The sequence below is a fragment of the Athene cunicularia genome (assembly GCF_003259725.1).
Source record: "Athene cunicularia isolate RWA chromosome 12 unlocalized genomic scaffold, athCun1 chr12_part1, whole genome shotgun sequence".
NCBI lineage: Eukaryota > Metazoa > Chordata > Aves > Strigiformes > Strigidae > Athene > Athene cunicularia.
In genome coordinates, this window is record NW_020799116.1 from 5100111 (window position 1) to 5123799 (window position 23689).

The 23689-nt window shown below is 41.4% G+C and overlaps 1 protein-coding gene across 1 annotated transcript in view; it reads left to right on the top strand.

Moving 5' to 3' along the window:
* PTPRG (protein tyrosine phosphatase, receptor type G) overlaps window positions 1–23689 on the top strand; it is a 318991-nt gene that overhangs the window by 273468 nt on the left and 21834 nt on the right. The window contains exons 13-14 of the mRNA XM_026857419.1: window positions 1716–1807; window positions 14258–14349. Of these exons, the coding sequence (XP_026713220.1) occupies window positions 1716–1807; window positions 14258–14349 (184 nt within the window). The remainder of the gene's footprint in view (window positions 1–1715; window positions 1808–14257; window positions 14350–23689) is intronic.

Here is a 23689-nt window from a genome sequence, read left to right on the forward strand (position 1 = left end):
TGTGTGACTGATTTATTCTGCTGCGTGCCCCCAGGGTGTGCATTGTCCAAAATAAAGGCTGCCAAAAAAAAAATGAGAACAGGGAGCAAGTAGGGTGGGGGGAGTTCAACCAATGTTTTTAAATGCTGTGAGACTATTGCACATCTTGCATCCTCGCGTGTGAATTCACCTTATGGTGTTTCTTAACAAAAGCATACACGCTAAAATAACTTCAGCACAATGCAAGACATCGTGCCTGAAAATAGAAAGCTGCGCCAAGACAATTACTCCGTGCTGTGAAATCCGCTCGCTCCTGCTTCTGTATTGTCTTAAGTTGTGCTGCCATAGCATGCGCTTGCATTGTAAAGCACGGTGACCGTGCAGTGGAAAGCACACACGCATAGAAAGCAAGCACCCATGACTATTTTAGGTTCTGGCTTTGCTTAAGAGAGTGGTTTGATTTTCAGTGACTTTTTTGCTCTCTGGTACGTATAGATGTTGAAAACAAAGGGAGCACAAATTACTTCGACAAAGTCAGCAAAGCCGGCTCTGCAGAGTGGGCTCTCTGTGGAGAGCACAGTGCCCAAATTACAGAGAAGCAGACTGCAAGGCAGAAACTTAAAAGCCGCTACGTGCAAATATGTTTCAGCCGGGGAACAGGCAACTTGACAAAAGGCTCAACTCACAAGGCCGCCTGCAAACTTTGCCCAGGTGTTGAGGAGCAGTTCATTACGGGCTGCGATGAGGGGGATCTTTCTGCCATGGGAAGCTATTGTTAAGCGCCCCGACAGATGAGAGCAGACCCTTCTCCTGCCACAATAGCAGCTCACACTAAGCAAGATTCATTAAATATTCAGTTCCAGCCTCAAGCAGCTCATTAAGTCAGCAATGAGCAGTGACGCTGGTGTTGGAAAACCCTGCCTCGGTTAACATCACCATGCAGAGTCTCCTCGGATCTCTTGATGTTACTCTGCTCAGTACCTTTTCTGTGATGACCAGCTTGTGCTCTCTGCTTTGCATTAAATACAGGTAAAAAAGAGTCAGGTGGATTTAAGTTCTCCTGTTCTTTATAGGCCTTTTCAGAGATGAGTCCTGGGGCCTAAGCGAAGTGTCTATGGCATTTTTCTGTAGCAGCGTATGTAATGCAAGTTTGCAGGAGGAGGATGGGATGAGGGTTATTTGACTTTACTGGTTTAAAACAGACAAAAAGCCGGAATGTTTGAAGGATAACTTTCATAACAGAACATCATGACATGCAGCAGTTACAGATGCTGTTGTCGGCTATTACACAGCAGAAACTTTTGCAGTAAGTGTATTTTCCCTGGAATTATGGTGTCTTAGGTGGATTTTGGCTTGAACTGTGTGCTGAATGTGTTTCTCATGTGCAGAGTTTCTTTCTGAATGATGTGTTTGAAACCTTTTTTGTAACCACTAACTTTTGTGAGTATAATTTCATATTCAGTAGTACTTATATACAGAGGCATTTATGATAGGTGGGTATCAGATGGCAATGAATTAGAGCCCACCAGAATCCAGAATTATGATTGTAAATAACTGTAGAAAATTCAGATATGTTTTCATGCATCAATGTTTTAAAGCTATAACATTGGAAGGTATGGAGCAGAAATTGAACAGAAAGGGAGAAGCAGAATGTGTGGAAAAGTTTTTGGCTATTTTTTCCGAGGGCAGTTTTTCACAACTTGAATCTCTTTTTTTTCTTCTTTCTCCTTTAACAGAAAGTGTTTTCAGACTGCCCATTTCTATGTGGAGGACAGCAGTTCCCCCCGTGTGGTCCCCAATGAAAGTATTCCCATTATACCTATTCCAGGTAAGATGGACTTAATCTCCTCTGTTTGTGCTACTTGGAATCTGGTTTAATTACATAAGGAAGAGAAGGTTATGCTTGTGATAAATCAGGGGGGGTTGGTAGAAATTTGTTCTATCCATGCTGCTTCGTTTAGGTGCTTTGCAATGGGGCTCTGGGTGCCAATGCTGTGTTTTTCAACATGCACCTCTCCCACATTGTTTTAATAGAAATTTCAGAATAACCTTTATAAAATGTCAAAAACATGAGCAACACTTCTTAAAAACGCTAAGGCACTGCATCTAGGGGGAAACCAGCTGCTCCATCGGGGCACGTTGTGGATGAGGTACATCCATGCAGCTCCACTGCTCTCTCGAGAGCGGGGGACTTGCCCCCCACTTCCAGCATGTGCAGAGGTGGTGTCTGCTGGGTCTCAGGGAGGAAAGCAAGACACAGGGATAAGCAAACAATCTCAAGTCTAAAGCCATCTGTTAATTTGGTATTAATCAAGTTACCAAAGCTCAAATTCTCCTCTCAGCCATACTGGGAGTGAAGCTGGAAGCAGAGTTTAGCGCTGTTTTCCCTTCCTGAGGCGTTTCCCCTGGGAATTAGTAAGTGCAGGATCCAGCTGCCTTTAAGCCGTGAGGACAGAGAGCAGCCTCTGCAGCCACTGCCTTGTTTGATGTTGGTGGGTTTATATTGTTATATTGACCTCGCTCTGTCACGTGCTGGTACTTGCTGCTTCAAGGTGTTTTCAGTTTCCTTGTCGTATTCTGTAATTTGTGTCATTGGTCTAGGATTCTATTTGCAGCTAATCAGGTTCATTATACCAAAAAACATTCAAAGCCATCTCTGAGACACTGAAGAAACATGCTTCCTAGAAAAGTGAAAGAATCCAGTTAGATTTTCCTTGACCGTATTCAGTAGACGTGTGTGACTTCTTTCTAAAAAGAATCTTTCAAAGTACCCACAGGAACTAATATAAAAGGTTAGCTATTACATTCCTACAGAAAACGTTAGTCAGTTTGCCTTGCAGTCTGATGCTGTGCCACTGAAAATAAAAGAAAATATGCTATCATCTCCTCTCCTTTCTATGGCAGACTAAGATGAATGTCCTGGTCACCTCACTTAGCAAGAAGCCACCCTTCTTCTCCTCCTCCTTTAGGGTAACAGGAGATGGAAGGTTTGAGTCTTAGACCACCTGCAATGAGTTTTTACCAAAGAACCTAAATAGCTGGAGAACTCCGTTCTTCCTCTTCTAAGGCCGGGAGGAGCACTTCCCTGGTGGGGCTGCTTTAGTCAGTTTGATGGTCCCACCATGCCTGCACTTGTGTGATATCTCCTGCAAGCTTGTGCGGAGGGGAGAGTGAGCTCACCAGGACTCTGTGCAGAGCAGTGTCAAAACTCAGGGGATTATGAACACAAGGTAGTGGGAGGAGGGAAATTCTCCCCTCAGAAAGAAGTCTATTTGACCAAGTTTTTTTTACCATAATTTGAGGCAATTTTTTCTTAGATAAAGAAACCAGCAGAAAGTTCATGTTCCAGTCTGTGTTGCTGAGACAGTAGTTCTTCCCTGTTTCACAGGGATGTTTTGATGATTAGTCCATAAAGACTGGCTGGCTTCCATATAAATTGTAGTATAGGCTAAAGAAGTTACATTAAAACTGTGCAGGTGGCAGGTACCGTAAGGGCACTAATGCTTCTCCAGCAGCCATTCTAGCGTGTAACAAGTGACTGAGAGCAGAAGAACATTGACTTTTGGGGACATCTTCCCATGACTAGAGCAAGCCAAGCTGTTGGACCACAGCAGCTATGGACTGACACAATGCAGCCGTCACTGTGGTCTGCTCAGGCTCAGTAATGCTAAGAAAGAGCTGCTGACCCCCGATAATGGGCACTGCAGATTAAGGCACCTGCTGAGCAAGTGCTGGGGGACACCTCTAGAAGCTTTGTAGTTAAAAATCTGCAAGGACTGCTGATGAGCTCTAAGCACGTGAAGAACTGGGCCTTAGGCAGAGGTTTAGTCTAGTTGGATGCAAAGGTGAATCCACCCCTTCCATTCCCAATCTAATGGCAAGATGTAATGGACATTTAGACACCTGCATACAGACATCCAAATGGAGGTACCTTAATCTGGAGCTGAATCATGCCCAGAAGGTCTTAAGAGAGAAGGAACTTGAAGATCTTGGCACTGACAGTAAAGCAATTCAAGCCACCAAAAGCCAAATCACCCCCTGGAAGTGCCTATCTGTGTAACGAGGCTCAGAATTACTAGAGAGAAATTTCATCTACGTTGGCTTTTTCCAAAGATGGGAGATACTGCCTGGAAAGATCTTGAAGCTCTCCTAAACGTTTTCCTTCTTTGGAGATGTAGAAGAGGCCCGTTGTCCCCCATATACCTGTTGCTAAATGACTGTCTGACGTCAGCTGCTGCTCCCACATAGGCAGCCCACTGAAATGTCTTAAAAACTTTAAATGATAAAATTCTCCTTTGAACTGATTGCAACTGATGAAATTATAAGCTGCTGAACTTTTCCTCTGGAAGCTGCCAGAGGGTGTGAGAAAGCCTTACTTGCCATGTTGATCCTAGAAGCAAAATATAAGTGGCATTTTCACAAAAGCAAGTTTTTCGAAGTAACCTTGTTAGGTTGTGAAACCCTATCCTTACAAAAGAAATTTGAATAGATCCCTGTGGAACCATGCATCTACCTCCTACAATTCAATGGACCAATTTCTACTCTCAGTTATGAGCAGGCAGCCACACTGGTGGCAATTTAGAGCAGCGTGTCTAAAGATGCTCGGTAGATTTGCCAAAGCCCATCTACATCAGGCCGTGAGCTGCCGGGCGGAGGAAGCTGAGCGCCTTTGGGCTGGCTGGTCCTGGCCCAGGTGTGGGGTGGCTCTGCCAGGTGTTGGGAGCCAAGCGCAGAAACGTCCTGATGCAGCTCGAGAGGTGTCAGAAGCAGCACTGCTGTCCCTGCATGCCACCACTCTGCTCAGTGACACGTCAGCATGCTCAGAGGTAGCTTTTGTGTTTATTTCTGTGCTACAGTCTGCTCTTATTTAGGCAAAACCTCTGTTTTCTCTGGTCTATAAACTCTAAAATCAATCTGCCAGCTACCTGCAATAGACACACAGTACAATTCTTCAGGTCCAAAATCTAAAAAAATCTTCCTGTAAAGGAATGATTTACCCATTTTCTATTTCACTTCCCATGGTGTACGTGCTTAATTATTGTGCATGAAGCCACATCACCCATAGGCATGTGTTTATCTGTGCAAATTTGTTCTGAGACCCAAATCATTATCATTATTCATAATTATCTGCACTGCTTGATCTAGAGAAACACAGGACAAAGGAGATACCATTAACTGAGTCACCCACTGGATATTACAACTGAAGTGTAAATCTAAACTCACATAAGCCTTGTGCCTGACAGTAATGCATGTGTAACCAACAGCAGATTTCTGAAACCCCCCTGCCATTCAGCCCCCCCCAAATTATTTCTTCGTATCTTCTCTCTTTGCCTCAACACTCAGTTAATTTTGGCCACGTCCACACCATCTTTGCCTGGATCTCTTCACTGTAACATTTGGTCTTGGCAAGATCTCTTTCTCAGCAAACCAGCTCCTGTTCCTGTTTGGTTGTGGTTTTTTCCATAGTTGGGTCGGTGTCTGGTTAAAACAGTTCTGGATTTGATCCTTCTCAGTAGAGTTGGAGAAGTAAGGCTAACAGCAACATCGTAGCTGCAGATCTGTATGTTTTGCAGCACTGCAAAACAAAATGCATCCCTTACCAGTGTTCCTTTCTTCTCATCGCGAGACCTGCCCCATGACAACGGTGCAGAAGTGCACCTTTGTGTAACTTAAATGATAGCAAATAGTGGAACTACCACAAATTTCACTTCTACCCTCCTCCTCCTCCTCTCCTTTGTTTCAGAGCTTTCCTATTCTTGGGTGGTGCATTGTTCTGGAGCTCGCTGAGGCTTTATGGGTTCCTTGCCCAGCCCATGGGCACAGCGCACCCTGGGGCACTCATGTCAGCAGGACTTGTTGTGCCATCAGTACAGAGATAGTTGAGCCTTGACCCCATGGCAAAACTCAAAACTCTGCATAGTCTTGACCACAGTCCAGGGAAATGTGGCTCATAAAGAACACAATGGCTGGCCAATGCAGCTGATTCATTCCAGCATATTATTCCAGATGTTTTTCCCCATTTTTAGTAGAAGTAAAATGATTCGGATGCGATGCCAATCATTTCAGCTGTGTCTAGACTGCAAGGCTCAGGAGCACTTCCTAGTGCTTGGATCAAGGTGCATGCATGTAAAGGTCAGTAAACTAATTTTTTAACTAGTACTGGAGTTTATGAATACTGTATTTAAAATAACTAGTGGCAGAATCTGATGGAGAAAGACTCTCATACTTCTTCAACAATGACTCAGTGTGGGTGCATGAGCCCAGGGGATAGTGGAGTAGCCAAATACGTTGCAGTGAAAATGTCTTGACTCCCTCATGCAGTCATGCAAGGGTGTGAAGGCCAGTGCAGTCATGACTCTGCTTCATTTCCCTCTGTCGTCTCATGGTTACAAGGAGGAGTCCCATCAAGAGTCCATCTCATTAACTCTTAGCTTTCGTTAAATCTCTGCAGAAGTTTGAAACCTTTTTCCTTATTCCTTCAATAACCATGGTCGCCTTCATCCTTTCCTGATGAACATCAGCAGTTAGACTTTGATGTGTTTTACAAGCTCAGTTCCTGCACTTCTGATACCTTCTGGTAGCATCTACCCTGTGACAAGTTTCCTGTTTCTATTAAGAGACTGTACCAAGAGGTATCTCATTTGACAAGGAAACAGCAGGTTCCCAACAGAGCCTTGGTATCGTACTGTTTTGTGCTAAGATGTAGCTGTCTCAAGTTGCATCCCAAGAGGTGAAGAGCAGAGCACCAGGACGTGTCTGTGGCCGTTACAGTGACGGTGTGCTGAGCACAGTGATCCTGTGTTAGACTGGCAAGGCAGAAGGAAAAGTGCTAACTCCAGTGGAGGGCTTGCTTCTCAAGGGCATGTAGCTCTTCACTGAGCACAGAGGTAGAGCTCTTCAGCTGTTTAAGACTTTATTTCTGCTTTCTGCTCCCTGCGGATTTATGTTCCAGCACCATATTGTGAATTGTACCCATCTTCAGCTTCAATTAAATTCACGAATGCAATATTGCAAACACAGCCGTCCTCTGAAGCCAAGAAAATATCAAGGTATTTTAGGGGAACATCCACCTTCCTTTTTCTCTGCTATAAACTGCTGCTCCTGCAGCACGCTGAAGAATTTATGGTATGGTATCTAATCATGGTACTTGTAATGGAGGCTTCAGGAGTTGGCTAAATCACCCCAAAACACGTTTTCACGGTGGCCATGTGAAATGCAGATAGATCCTTTTCTGAGCGGCGTCACGCTGGGCTGCAGAGCCCTGGAGTTGAACCTCCATGTGTTTAAATGTAAGGCATGTATGTAATTGATGGCACGACTGGGACCTGAGGATGGAAATGTGTGAGATTAAAATTGTGTTATTTAGCAGGCAGTACCCAATAAGATCATGTTTAATGTCTGTGCTAAGGGAAAATTCACATTATTTCATTCTCTTGGACTGAAATTGGTTTTTTGCTTAAAGGGAAGAAGTGTATTGCTATTACATTTATAATTAATGATAACCTAATCTAAGATTTGTACAAGCAGATTTAAACTGAGCTCTTATTTTGGCACATATAAAATTTTATCATTAACATCTTTATATTCCTGACTGACACATGGCTAATAGCATTGTAGTAGATTAAATCTTGAAGCAAGAGAGATGAATGTAGCTACAATATTACACAGGTGATTTTTCATATTCTACTTTTTCATGTGTCTCCCCTTTATCAGAAACCTGCCCTTGTGTTCATTTGACTTGATTATAACAAATAGATAGCAATTATCTTGCTGGAAGGACTTCTGTGGTTTTCTTTCACCATGCCCACCTATCCAGGACTTTCAGATGTACTCATGGTGTTTTCCATGCCTCTTCACTTTGAAAGACATTTTTATTAAAAACAGTACTCGATAAACACATGATTACAAAAATGTGAGCATTAATGAGGAATAGTGTCCCCAATAATCAACTCTTAGTAAACAATTATTTATTTTAATTTCTAATTTGTCTTAATTACTGAGGTCAGTAGGAGGATCCTTCAGGAGGATGCCAGCCTCAAAGGGCTTCAGCAGGTAGTTTGACCTTCCTGGATGAAACCTACTGTATTGGCTTTTTAGTAGTTATGCAGATATGATCTCCCCAGAAGGCAGACACCTTCTCAATACTAAGGGATTTGTAATGACTTGTTTTATTATAAATTAATTGGTACTCATATTGTATAAATAAAATTGTTCTTATATTTCTGGCCGTGTTTTATACAGCAAGCAGTGTGATCAGTGAGACAAAATAATTATTCCAAATGGAACACAGTGGCTTCAGTTCCATTCTTATTTCAAATACATAAACAAGGAAAGCCAATATACTGCAGAATTAAAGGCTCTTTGTGTATAATTCAAATGCATTAAATCTAAAATGTTTTGGAGAAAGGTGTACACCACCCATTCTTATGTATAGAATTACTCATGGAGTCCTGCATTCGCGTGAGTTAGGGCAGGATCTGGCTATGGAGTTCCCTGCTCAGACATTTCAAATTCAAACAGTGCCAGAATTTGAGCTGCCTGTGAAGTTTCTGACCCCTATATGGGCACTTCGGAGTATACACTCAGTCCGTAGGTTCAGAGATTTTTGTCTAAGCTTCTCTGTAGAGGTAAACACCTGACCTTAGCAAAGTTGGGAGGAGTTTTTCAGTAACCTCTACTGGGGCAGAATTTTACCCAAGGGTATGCTATTAATCTTTGCGATATTCTTTACGATCAGCCACTTTTCTGGAGACGGACCAAATCCAGACATACTCGGGCTTTACATCCGCGTTTAGTACCATGTGTTGTGTGCAGGGTACAGCTGCATAGATCCTTTTTAGTCTGGGCTACAAGTGCCCCACTGCTGGCTGTGGAAATGAATCTGTTGGAATTGCACTCCACAGAGTTACGTGGTTATAGTGCTGCCTGTGAAGGCAAACTTTTGCCATAGGTCTGTAGCCTTCACTCTAAGACATATTGTAGCTTATGGAATGGCTGTTAGACTCACTTTAAGTAATATGCATCCTAATATTGATGCTAGGTATTCCAGCTGCTTGCAGAATTTTTTCCATCTCTCTTTGTAAAAAGTAGAAATTCAGGAATCCACCTGAATGCAGTTAACAATAAAGTAAATATATTTTAAAAATCCTGGGAGTGGAGACTAAGAAGGTGAAAGATGAATTGACATCCCAGGATGGAGTGCTGCTGGGAGCAGGAAGGTGCCTGTTTGCTATGGGACATCATTGGTCAGATATGTTATTTTTTAGTGAGTTAAGAGGTCAAATCCAGTCCTACTATGACCCTACTGGAAGATAGTTCTTTCCAATTGGGAAAACTTTTTTTGCAGAAGATAAGGACTGTGAGGATACGCTATTGAGGGTGGATTCTCCAGCATTAATATCACTAACAACGTCAGTGGTTTTATAATTGTCATAAGCCAGGTTAGGTTTGTGCTGCCTTCAGAAAGGCAGTTTCCCTTTCACTTTACTATTCCTCATGGTAATGAGTAGGATCAACCCATCTACCCCACTGACAACTAATCCTTCTTCCCCTTCCCCACAAATCAATTAATCCTTTCTTGCATTCATCAGCCAGATCAGCAGACTGATTCAGTTCACTGCTCAGTCCCGCAGGCAGGGAGAAGGGAGTGGGAGAATCCCCTTGTCCTTTGGCTGAAGCCAGCTGTGAAGAGCACGCTGAGAATTGATGGAGGCGCTTCTGAGATGCAAGGGCTGGCACAGGGTTGCTGAGCAGTGCAGTAAGTGGCTGCTGTGGGAGCAGATGGGCCAAGCCACGTGACAGCTATGGCACATGAATCCAGGTGGCTTTGCAAATGAGAGAGTGGAGCGCAGCGACTAACAAAATGGAATAAGCTTTCACGTTAATAGTAAGGCAGAAGATACATGGAGTATATTGGATTTAGTAGACTGGGCAAGATAATAGCTGAAAACCAGAAACCATTTACAAACAGAATGAAAGACATGGGAGAATTTTCTTACCAAGACTTCATGTCTGTCAAACATCTAGTCTTCAGAAACACCAAAACTCCAAACTAGACAAAGGTAATATGAGGAAGCACTTCAGTTTTAACCTTCTGGATTAATTCCTGACCCAAACCCATCTATTCCAATCCAATACCACTAAACTATCCAGTGAGCGCTCAGGCTATAAATGAATCAAAATTAATCTGAGATCTTATTATGTGGAAATGCCATCTCTGATATGATATCCCATTTTTCTTTTGAAATTGGCCCCTATTGCTTTAACATTACAAAGGCAGCTTATTAAGTGGGAGATAAGGAGAAATCCTTCCTGGCAGGATTACTAATTATCCAAACTTTAAGGGTAGCCCTGTTCAAACTTTATTGCTTTTATACACTTTGGGCTGCTTTTGAAGGTGGCTGTCTCCTGAGGGGATGTATTAAGTATTCAGCATTGTCAATTGCCATTTCTTAAAAAATGAAGTGCAAGTGAAGGTTTTCCTCTGCAATCATTTTTTTTTAAACAAACGTTACTTTCTTCTTGGCATTCTCTCTTAGTGGCAGGAAATTAGCCCTACTGTGATCCCCGTTGGTTTTGTGGATTTGATACTCCTCTCAGGCGCTTATCTTGGACCAGCAAGTGAAGATGGGAACTCCACCAAAGTGTTAAATATCTAGTATAGGGATGCCCCCCACCTGTCAGCTTCAGTAGTGACTGGTTATAAGGAATGTTATTATAAGTTATATTATTATTAATAAAATACATATTTACAATTATTTTAACCTTCTGGATACTTTTGCCCCCGTCCATTCAAGATTACTTCTTTCTCTGTATAACACAAAGGGTTAGTATGGTGCCAGATTCAGCTTGTAGTTTGTAGTGACGTAAATCCAGAATCACTTTATTGACACTGATAAAACAGATGGCTAAACCCAAGCTAGACAGGACTGCAATTATATCTGCAGTGTCAGAGGTGAAGGTATGTTATTAAAACATTTCCCTCTCCCCTTTGAATAATGTGGAGGTCTTGCGAAATGTAAGCATCATACTGACAATATCAAATGTCACTCTAGCTTTTGGATGGGGAAAAGTGTATGGTACAAGAGGGAATATGTGCAGAAGAACTATGAGAGCTCCTAATTAGCCATTATAGGATTCCATTAATCTCTTCAATCGACTAAAAGAATTATAGTCATTGAAGTCTATTTGTCTTAAGATGGAAAGAAGGCTTAACCAAAGCCTTTGGACTGACGATAGTGCAAGGAAGAGCATATTCTGTGCATCTAGCTACATCTGTTGGTTTTCTTAGGGAAGGTCACACAGCCATCTTCAGGTAACGTCAAAGCAGATATCACTCAGGAGTGCTGAGTGTATTCATACATATTTTACTGGAGGTGTGCCAAGCTGCCCATGGCAAAGCATGCATACAGCCCAGCTAAAGTAATTTGTGTTCCTGGGTGGAAGTTTGGAGTTGGAGTTCATGAATACAAAAATACGGGCCCAAATTGCTTTTAACACTTTTCTGTTTCATTGACTAGTGTCGTAGACTGTACAGCTGCTTTCTTGTGGCTATCGGCAGAGGCAAGATGGGCAGGCAGCCGGGAAGTGGCCGTGGGCTACCTGTCCCCTCTGGGCTGCACGTGTCCCTCGGGGGGTGGCCTCTGCCTGGCTTCTGCACAGCAGCTGCCAGATCTTGCACAGTCAGTAGGACCACGTTGTCCCAGCAGTTTGAAAGCTGGAAATCGTAAATATTTTTTTGAGTTTCTAACACTTGTGGTTCTGATTTTAATCTTCCTAACAGGAAACAATCACATTTGCTCCACCGTGGTTTCCCTGAGTTTACGGGCAGCTTCAGCAGCATAAGCTCCCTCTCACCCAGTGAGCTCATATGTCAACTGTATTTCCTAGTTAATTTATTTAATGTTTAATTGTTGCCCATGTTATCAAATAGGGTAAGAAACTGCATTGAGTTAAGGCAAAGGGAGGGAATCGGAAGTGAAATTGCAGAAGAGAAAAAAGGGAGGGGAAACAATAAAGGATAGTGAACAACCGAGAAGTGAATTAAGAGGGGCTATAAAGGTGGAGACATACTGCCACCATGCAGTGATGATGATAAAAGGAAAGCTAACCATACTTTGCCATGGATCTCTGGTGCAGACCCATCCTTGAAATTGGTGGGAATTCAATGGACCAGAGAGCACGTTATCTCTAATGTATTTTTTGGCTCACAGATCACAATTAAAATTAAATTCTGCCTTCTGCAAAATTAAATTGGACACACTGGTCTGCTGCAGTGAATCCTTGATCTCTGTTGGTCTCAGTTGAGCTAGACTACTCAAGAAAAAAAAAGAAATAATAACTATAGAACTTTTCTTGTGAGAGTATGTGAAATTGCTATCATAGCACAAATTATTTTCAAGGAAATCTAGGATGTATGGGTTACTTTTCAGGAGAGGAAAGATTGTTTTACAGGCTTTTGCTATTGACTGCTGTTCCTATAGATCATTTCATTCAAGTCTCTTGGCTGCAAAAATATTAATACAAATGTTGTTATGAGATGATGATGTTCTCAATATTACATAGAATAAATGTTATCACTTAAATATTTCAAAATGCCAGCATTTCTGCATGCTGCAGCTTTTTGCTAAGATGAACATACACTTGTCAAATGTTTTGAATTCTGTATTATTCAGTAAATGAGCATGTGGTTAATTAAAGTGGCATAACTATACTGGGAGGTGATCAGATTGCAAACATATCTTTAACAATTGGCTCTTGTAAATAAAACAGAAGAGAGCTGATTGAAATCTGAAAATGTCAATAGATGCAAAAAGCCACCTTAGAGCGTTACCTGATAAAATAAGAGTAGAGAAGTAATGACATGGTCAATATTAACTGCCATCAGCTGGAAAGAAATCAGATTGTCACGGATCTATAAAATTCTTGCCAAAGTAGAACCTCATTTACACATACAGATCTTCATACCCTTTGCTAAGAAAAGCATATGTGACAGCTTAGAGGTTTTAGCTGCCAAAGATCTTTCACTCCGAATACAGTAAATGTCACATCTATTTATTTATCGTTAAATTTTGCTAAGTATCTGTAGAAATATTTGGATTTTTTCTATCATAATGTAGATGTTTAAAAGGAAAAGAATCCAGATTATAATGCAGCTGTAGCACCAAACCATATGGCTGCTAAATGGGAGCAAAAATACACCAGTGAATTACTGGGAGTAAACATAAACTGGATGGGATCTTCAGAAGAATATTAAATGGAATATATGAATACCAGAGTATTGCCATAAAATCATGCAATCAGACAATAGTAGCCATCAGGCAATAGATTATTTCACATGCTGAAAGTAATCACAGTTGTATCACAGCAATTTACGTTTACTAAATGCCAGTCTGAAAATATTAACTAATGAATCTTGGCAAGCGCAATGTTTCTGCCAAGTGCAGCGGTGGTTACAACAACATCTAGGCCTTTTTGTGAGAGAGAGAAAGAGAGAAATAAGGCAGCTATCCTATACCCCAGCTTTATTAGAATCTGTCCAGAGTCCCAGGTGCTCAAAACAGTCTTGTTTGTCTTTAATTCAATTCAAGCCTTTGAATTCTTTCTTTTAAGAAAATGTCTGTGGGTGATTTATTGGTATATTGGGTGGAATTTGCACTGTGCTGAGCAAGAACAAATGGTCCGGTGGAATACATATTCAATGTTATGAATAGTGTCTGGCATGAGAGAGAACTCAAATTAATGTGGGTGTTGTGTTGCCTGGTCTTTTGCTCGGAGACAGTTTCATGATAAATCCATTTGGATCCTACATCGTTGTATAAAAAGGAAAAAGTTAATAACTTCTGTGAGAAAAGCCTGTGTGTCTGCTTGGTGTGGTAAAAACTTACGGGGGGTAATTGTCAAATGTACTTTCATATTTTGGGTCTTTTCTGAGCTTTTTATACAGTGTGGAAGGAGAGGAGGCCTCTTCATCCCATCCACAAACATCTTCAAACTGTGAACAAGAACCAAACGATCCCTGAACTTCAATTGGACTTTGTAAATTAGCATCCCAGGGAATAGACTCTCAGTTTTGGTAATTGCAGTGCTTAGAATTAGAAATAGAATATAAAGAGTTTATCTCTAAAATTGGTCAAATTCATCATGATTTCTTATTACTGCATATTGAACTGGCTCTGCCCCTGGGAACAGATCTAAGCAGTATTGAGTGAAAACTTTCTTTCCTGAAGTTTTATGTGTGAGACAAATAGCAACTCTGAATATCTCTTTCTTTCTACAGATGACATGGAAGCCATTCCAGTCAAGCAGTTCATTAAACACATCGGTGAGCTGTATTCCAATAACCAGCATGGGTTCTCGGAAGACTTTGAGGTACGATTTAATGATCCACCACTAAAATGTTGTTTTCCTAAAGTTAATTGTGTATTAATAGTTAGGGACCATGCGACATCTGTGTGATGCTGTCACGTCAGGTAAATGAAATGCTCAAATGTATCAGAAGAAAAAGGGAAATACCAGTTTGCCACCGGGTATGAGAAGTGTGGAACTGGACATCTACAGATGCTTTCTAACCACCAGATTCGGTGCCTTTAAGGGAGGATCCTCCTAGATTTTTATTAAATAGGAAAAGCTGCCTGCAATCCCACAGGAACAATGCAGAGATACAAGCAGTTGTTTTTAACTCCAAGCTTTTCTTGTAATCTGCAGCTTATTTTACTCTTATTGGCCCAGAATTCACTCCTCAGTCACACTGAGAAGTCGCATACCCCCTGAGTAGCCCAAAAGGAGTAAAATAGTGCTCACTATGAGTAAGAATAGTACAATTTGGTCTTTTATGAAAACCCAAACTGTGGGTCAGTTCCTGGAGTCCTTGTTCATGCTCTGTTCAGCCAGGACAGCTGTTGAAGTCGTTGCTTATTTTGTTACAGTAAAACCAAGGAGAAAGAATTCAGGATTTAGTTGGTGGTATTGACCTAAAGTGACTATTTGAAAGTTTGCATCTTGTTACCTGTTATCTGCTCTAAACTGGAGGTAATTCCGATGAAGTGCGAGTAGTTTTCCACCTCTGAGTTACCAAACCCATGTTGTGCGAGCATGATAAACATCACACAGTATGAGGATGGGCTACAGAGTCAGGCCTTAATAAATCAGGATTCTGTGTCCAGGTTACAGGCATTTCTTTCATTCAGTCTAATCACAGTCATTGCTGAACTTCGGCAAGTATTGAGAAGCAGGAGGAGCCCCAGGAAATTGCATGGAGCTGTGCTACTGGCTTCCCCACCAGCAGAAGGAGGGGGGTGGGTGTGCTGCGTGTGAGAGGCAGCTCTGCTTACAAACAAGGCAGTGAACCAGAATAGGTGGCCTTATATCTACGGCTTCTTTGCTTAGTGCAGTAAAGACAAGACTATATGAAGGAATTGTTTTTAATGGGATCATTTAAAACATTTATTGTTGCTGTTTGGTTACTGTCTATAAAGAGCGGCTGCTTTGTCTCATGCCCAAACCCAGTTGTGTAAGTTAGAAACATTTTGTATTCATGAGGAAGGCAAATGTGTAAGGTGTTAAAGTGATTTAGTTCAATTGACTGCTGGCTGGATGGCTGAGCAGGAATATTGAGGCATTTAACAATGTTGATGGTATTCAGGACAAACATTTATTCTCCAGAGAGTAGAATTTGATCAGGATGATCAAATGCGACTCACTCTTCTCAATTATTTATGAATTGTGACCCCAGCGCTATTCATCACAGCTGGGTTTTACACCATTTAATTATTCAAAATAATCAGCAACACATCTGTAAACTTGGTCTGGCTTTAAGCAGGCTTTGCTTCAGCTGTTGCAAAATCACTGCTATTAACAAATGTTGGACACCTTCTGCCCGTGTTTTAGCAAAGAAAAACACTGCTCTAATAGCCTTATTTTTCCCTTCCTCCTGGAGCTCCCTGCTGTGAGTGCCACGCCGTGGCAGCCAGTCGGAGAGATAGCTTTGGCCAATTAGTCCTGTTCTGGGGAGCCCAGGGTCCCCTCTGAAGGGAAGTTAAACTCCTCCGACTGCACTGCACACGCCAAATTCTATTCTCCGTGCTGACTTAAAATTTGGAGCGTCTGCTTTGAAGTCAGTATAGCTACTCCAGATGTATTTCTTCAGAGCTGAGGTCTCAGCTTCCTAAAGAGTCAATGAAATCTCCTAGAGCAGGGAAAAGAAATAGGAACAAGACGATCGGTGTCTGAGATAAACCATCCAGCTGCCTTTCGTTGCTTATGTTCTGCCCTGCTGACACCTCGTGGGCCTGACTTTCTTCTTTATGCTTCACAGTGATGGGACAGAAGAGTGAAACCCGGGATTTTTCACAGAGCCTGTATGTAGAACATTTCTCAAGTGCCCAAACTGACTCAGAGATCCAATTCCCAGTTTTGAAAGTGGCTGAGGGATAGAGGAGCCTGAGGTCACATTTATACAGTAGCTATTGGAAGTGGCTCGTGGTCTAACTGCTCACGTCCAGTCAGATCCAGGCAGGGTGTATGTGCTGGAGTTGCATCTCCCAGCTACAGTGAAGACTTAGCTAATGTTTTAGGGAGAAACAGGAGGATTCCAGCTGAAACAGAAAATCCGGTGTTACAGGGCTGCTAACCTTGGGTGGAAAGTACCACAGCCATATCATGCCTTCAGCCCCGGGGAACTTCTGAAAAGAGGTGTTAGGTTCTGCAGTCATACAGGCTTTTTACCAAAAATTCTGCTTTTTACATCTAAAAGGAATAGAGAAAAGGATGGCAAGGAGATGCTGAAAAAATGTGCTCAATACTACAGCATAAATAAGTCTTCCCAAAGATAGTCAGCACAAGGGATTTTTTTAAAGGCAAAAAGGATCAAAAATTTCTTCAGAAATTTCTGTGGCAGGAGGTTTATGGTAGAACCTGTGAAAAGAAGGACTGAGCTAGGCACAGACATACCCTGCCTGATGTAAAAGGTAAACATTCTCCGGTTGTTTGTTGCTAGTTTTTGGTGTAGGTCTCTCCCTGTGTTTTTGGCAAGCGTGTTGTGGGTTGTATTGACTTGGTTTTTGCATGAAGAAGATTCCTTTGAAAGTAAACTGTGTGAATACTCCCTCCTCCTCTTAAAATGAGCTGTAATTACAGCTAAATATTTTGTGAATGTGCTTAGGAAGCGTTTTATGTGCAGAGGAAAAAAGAACTTAGAACTCACAAATCTTTCCTTGGAAAGCACATCCAAAATGAATCTTTGTTCCCTTTGGATAATCATAGTGCAAGTAGCCAGCTTTATTGTCTGGTGATAGCTGGGGCTTTCTTGTAGATACAGAATTGTTAAGATTTCCTTTGAGTCGCATGAATTTTCAATTTTTGATATAAACTAGAAATATAGGGTTCAATTTAATACTGAACAACAAAGAGCTGTTTAAAATAAAGTTCACAATCTTGCATCACCAGTGCTCGTCTCTGATATCAGCCTTTGTATTCTACCTTGGAATTTGTTCAACCTAATACTGTAAGAAGTCAAGGAGGTTTTTTGGCTTGCTTTCAGGCAGCTCCAGCACCCTCTTGCTGTGGCGTACAGGGTGAGGTACCGCATTTTTACAGGGCAGCACTGGGGCAGGGTTTGGTGGCAAGACTGAACAGAGATTGAGAGGCTTCCTGAGCCAGAGATTATATCTACTCCTTGTCTAGCCAGAGACTTTCTTGGCATCATTATATTTAATAGTCTTTGATAGACCTTTCTTCCATAAATTTCTGTTTGCCTCTTGAACCCTTTTAGACTTCTGGTGTCCAAAGCATCCCATGGCAATGAATCCTGCAGTTTGTTCCACAGTAATAGACTTCTTTTTGCTTTTAGCTCATACCTAATAACTTCTGTTGGTGCCTTCTAGTTTTTGCATTACAAAGTACATCTCTGTTCACTTAAATGCCTCACATGATTTGTCTCCCTCCCTCATATTCCCACTTAATCAACTGTTTTCAAAACTGAAGTCTAAACTCTTTGTTTGTTTGAGGAAGCCATTCTAGACTTATGATGACTTGTTCCCTCTGTACTTTTTATTCTTTCTTTACAATATCCTTTTCAAAATGAGAAGGCCAAAACTGTGCACAGTATTTAATGAGTGGGTTTACTGCAGAGTTCTGCGGGAGCACAATGATGTTTTCTGTTTGGCTTTCTATTACTTTCCTTCTTCCTAACATCCTATTTGGTTTTTAACAACTACTGAGCACTCAGCTGACACCTCCAGAAAAACTATCAGCTATGACCCCAAGGTCTCATCACTGAATGGCAATAGCAAATTGGGAACCTGTCAGTATGTATGTATAGTTAGGGTTGTTTTTCCCAAGTACATCACTTTGCATTTATCAACATTGAATTTCATTTGCCATTTTATCACTCAGCCACTCAGTATTGCAAGATTGTTCTGCTTGCCTTCACAAACAGCTTTTGTTCTAATTATCTTGAATAATTTTGTATCATAAACACACTTTGTCTCCTCTGCAGTCCATTTCTGAGTAGATTAGGTCCCTGTAAGGTCCCACTGGTGCAATCTGAACACTGACAATTCCTGGGCAGGTGAGTCCCACCTCTAACCTGTTAGTATACAAGGCGAGTTTTCCTTTTGCTCCAAGACAGATCAGTTTTTTACGTATCATTTTCTGAGAGGCCTTTTCACAAACACTTTGGAACTCTAAACATGCTATTCTCTTCCTGACTGTTCTTACCTATAGACTTCTTCAGGGACCTGTCCACAGTGTGTTAGAGGCGTTCACTAGCTCTGCTATTTATTACAGCGTCTAGCAGTCTGCCCCACAGAGAAGTCAGATTTAGTGGGCTGTAGTGCCTGAAATCCCTTCTGGATCTCCTTTTAAAAACTGATGTCACATTTGTCATCTTCTGTTCCCCTGATAGCCTGACTATATAGGGCATGTGCCCTCCAAATTCTTGTATCAAAAAGAGTGTGAAGTGCCACCTCCCACGGTAAAGCTTTTCACTCCCTCCCCCCTGGCCCATTACTGGAATAACACAGTAAGGTTTTGAGTAGTCGTGTCCTTTTGCTCTAAGAAAGGAACACAAAGCCAAGAAATCACCCTCCATCTCCAAAGCTAACTGTGACTTTTTATAGTATAATGCGGTATTTGGATTTTTTGAGATCAGACAATTTTATTTCCCTCCTCCCTAATTCTGGAGTGGGTTGGTCAGTGCTGCTGCGGGAGTGATTACAGTGGGTGAATGCAATCTCCGCAGACCTTTCCTGCCCGTGGCCATGTGAGTGTAATGATTCATTGCCAATTTGGAGTCTGAACAGGCTCACTGAACTTGGAGGCAGGCTGTCTAGCTCCCTCAGCACATAAATTGAAAATATCTTTTTACTCCAGTGGCACCTTCTTCTAAATGTCCTGAAATGTAAGAAAATAACATAAATCTATATCTTCAGCGATGTGGCAGGGATTTGCTAACGTTATTCTCTTGGTTGCTGCTGCTCAGGGCAGGGGTCAGTAGCTCTTTTTAACCAGTGACCTCAGAATGTTATTCTCTAGCGAAGGGCTGCATTGAAGACAGATAACGCTGCACTTTGCACATTTCTTGAGACACTAAAACCACTGTGTAGTTATACCGGTATCCCTTACAGATGAGACAAAGCTTACACCAGACACATGCTTATAACTGCATCTACACCAAGGAATTTGGCAGTAAAAAGATGCCATTTCAAAAGCATGCTGCTAGCAGACATTACTGCACTGGGAAATGTTTTATAACCCTGGCCCAAAATTGCCATAATTAGAGGTATTCTCACCCTGTGCATTGCTGTACTGAAACCAAAGGGAAGCAGCACTGTGAAGCTGGAGGAGGCAGGATTGCTGCAGAAGAGGGTCTTCCTGGAGTTCTTGATTCTTATCTCACTGCTTGACCTACCCTAAGAAACTGGCATTGTGAGTTAAGAGATACAGTTGAGGAGAAGCAATAAAAGAAGTTCAGATATCTGGGCTTTCTGTAACTAACCATAGTATCACAGCCATATCCAAAGTTTCTGCCTGGAAGCCCAGCTCGGAGGAGCCACAGCCCCACGTGAAGCAGTGCAACATTTCAGTCAGACTCTGGCACCTCCCTGCCTAAGGAAGGGCAGGATACCACGAGCAAACAGTCCTCCACCATCCTCCCCTCTTTCATTCATTTACATGAATTTTTAGTTATCTATTCATGATTCCTCCACCGTTATTCCTCTGTTGAGTCCTTCCGGCTTGTTTATTTTCCCCTTCTTTCTAGGCTGTCCCCAGCTCACCTCTCTCTTGAGTGCCATCAGAGAGTTTATGCTAGTGCTAAATTATCACAAAAATCTACACTATTCCTGTGGGATACCTTCAGATACTATCTGCTGTCTCTGTTGGTATGCCATCTTCATGTTTCCTGTGATAAAATAAACAGCAAGAGCGCTACCACGGAATTCTCTAATTTAGGATTAAAATAATAGATCAAAAATGATTGTAGGGGTGGATGAACTAGTTGGTTTCATGCTGAAAAATATCACAATAATATCAAAACATAGTTATGGCTCTTCTCTGATTTAGTCCTTCAGATTAGGATCCTTTCTTTGTTCATGATTCCTCCTCATTGCTATTCATAGGCTTTCACAGTTCAGCCCCTGCTAGGACATCAGACTACAAGTAATGGGAAACAACAGCAGCACTGCATAAGGCCAAATCAAGAGACTGGGTTCCTGCTCAGTCACTGTAGCAAAAATTCTTGCTCAGAACCTTATATTGCCAGCAAGACGTTGGAGCAGTTTGATTTTACACTTAAATGGAAATTCTTTGAAGTTTAGAAGAAACTAATCTGTAACTTGTTTCAGAAAGGCAATGAAAATGGGTCGTTAAACCTGGGTGTATCAAATTCCAATTAGCATTAGCATGGACAATATAATTAAAAGGTAAATTAGCCATAATAGCATAGACTAGAACACTTTTTACAGTAACTAACGGTCAATTGAAACCGTGTACTTTGGTTTCTTGGGTTGTCAATGATAAGTTGAAAGGACAGAATAAGAGCCTGTATCCATTCATCTTTGGACAGTAATGTGTTCTGCAAAGTTAAACGCGAAGAACAGCAGTGTTCTAGCCAGCCGGCGTTAAATCAGTGGAAGGGGCTAAGTGGGATTAAGGAAAGCCAAAGAAAAGCCTCTAGAGCTGAAAAGTTTGTGGATGAATTATGGGTGTGGGGATGTGGACACTATCTGTCCTACTCCATGGGGCCATAGCGGTTTTGTGCTAATTGGAGAGGAGTTTGTTTAGGCTGTAATGAGCAGCCTGGGATCAGACCTGACCTGGTGACCTGCCTGCAAACTTAACTTATAATAATAACATCATCATGGTGATGTTTTAAATGCAAATGAAAGACTTGGTAGCCAGTAAGATTTAGAAATCCCAAGGTGTGCACTGCATAAGCAATAGAAAATGCTGGGAAAGTCAATATGTAATATACATAAAGGTGGTAAAATGACATAATTAGGATGGTGACTTTTTGGAACTTTCTCCAGGGTGGTATTTATTAACACCAGGCTGTCCTCTTCTGCCAAAGGGTAAATAATGCTCTGAACAGAGGCATAGATAACAGGCTGCAACTAGTCTTGTCGTCTTGCAGAATTTTCTGCATTGATGAAAGACAACTGCTTTGACTTTAATAACAGAGGAATGTTAACTTATGCCTTACTGTCTGGTGGGGTGAGCCTGTGGTTTAGTAATTTGCTGTTAGAATTCAGAAAGATGAACCTAGGAGGGTAAGAGAGCATGGATAACCACCGTCTGCTCGCAGCCTGATGTGGCCGTGCAGCACAGCCAAACATTGTCGGTGGCCAGCATGGAGCTGGAGGATGTTCTCAGACCCCTCGTTGAATAACCTCAGCATCCCAAAGCATCAGTTGTGTCCTGGACTGGGGAGGAGCTGAAGCCAAAATGGCTTTCTATTGTTCTACGCTGATTTTTTAAAAGACAAAAATTGTTGAGGTGCACTGGCAACAGGGAGCTTTCCTTGAACATTCTCCTTTTGCTATGCTTTGCAGTGTGCAGCCATAGGAATCCACCATTATAGCAGCTTTCCAGAGTATTAAAAATCATTTAGAATGTTATGTGTTAAGAAAAGCCATTTTCAGATGATCAGCTCTCACAGTCAGACCTTCTTTTCCATTTATGTGTTTTTCACCATCTTAGCTTAATCTTCCTCTTCTATTAACTTTATATTGGCCAGCTGGGAACATGTACAGTTGAGAAAACAGTCAGCATCAACATAAAAAGGTTAATTAAAATGATTAACCTCACCAACAATTCCCTTATGGAAAAATCCTATAGAATTTAATAGAAAATGATACATTTACTATGTAGTATTTAAACTGTCAGAGAAAATTCCTTAGTAGGGAGGTAATTCCCTATTAAATTCTATAACTTTTTAGAGTATTCTCCACAGAACCTTGGTGGATTAATCTGTATTAAATTCTACAGCATTTGGCATAAATGTTTCAATGCTAATAACTTCTAAAATAATTTTGTGGTGATGCAGCAATGTAGAGATTGATGTGAGGCTTTTCAAAAGCAGGGGGGTTATTTTTTAGGATTGACCTACAGCAGTACAGCAGTAATGTTACATGATTTCTAAATGCAAAAAATGGTAAAATGCAATTACATTAAATCAGCCTAACGTGTAAGTAACGCTGCTTTTGCAGTTATGACTTAGGCTGAACTGATCCTTCCCATTGTGTAATCAGAAGTCCCTTGCTTACTGGAGCTGACAGGCAGAATTAGGAGAAGTGCACACTTTAATGTGTTTTTTTTATTTCTGTGATAGAAATAGAACTATGAAAATTCTATTAGGGCCAGCAGAGAGTTTTGCTTGATTCCTTTTTGTCTTTGCTCAGCTCATCTCCTTGAATGTAGTATGTTTCTCCCCATGGAGGTGGCGGGAGAGAGAGAGAGAGAAGCAGTTGTTATTTGGAAGTGTCATGTGGATATAAAAGCTATAAAATGTTCAAGGTTTTAGTATACTTTGCACTTTTAAAATGTAAATGCTGGGGAAGATATCAAAATTGCTATGCAAGTCCTTTGTGAAATGTCTGCATAATGCTGAACTCTGTTACATCTGCTGTTTGTATAGCATTTCTCTTGATAATTTTTCTCTGTCACTTAGCTTGTGATCTTTGTAGCAGCTGTGAGCTCCTAATGACTTTCCCTCTCAGGCAGGTTCTATACTGTTATTTTTAAAGCCTGAAGTACAAAGTAATTTGGCACTTCTCCATATATCCTTGGTGGAAATTGGTTCAGTTTGGTGTGATTTCTGGGACTTGCAAAAGATTTGAATAAATATAGCTTCTTCCACAACTTTGTAAACTCCAAACATTGATAGATTTTTCAAAAATGTGTTTTTAAACTAAGAATATTTACGCTAGTGATAAAAAGGGGTTTAGCTTTTTCTGGAAGATTGTGGTTAAATAGATACCAAAAAAAAAAAAAAGTATCTTAGAGGTGGTATTGCACATGAGTTTTAGTGATTCAGTCTGCAAGGCAGTCTGAGCTGTGTAAGCCTCTAGGACAGTGTGGCCAAGGGGAATAGAGAAATGACCCTCCATTGCCCCATTTCAATAGCTCTGTATTCTGTTGTTGGGCAGTGTAAGAAAGAGGTAAGTTAAGACCTAAAAAAAAATCAATGGGAGATAGGTATGTAACCTGCAGC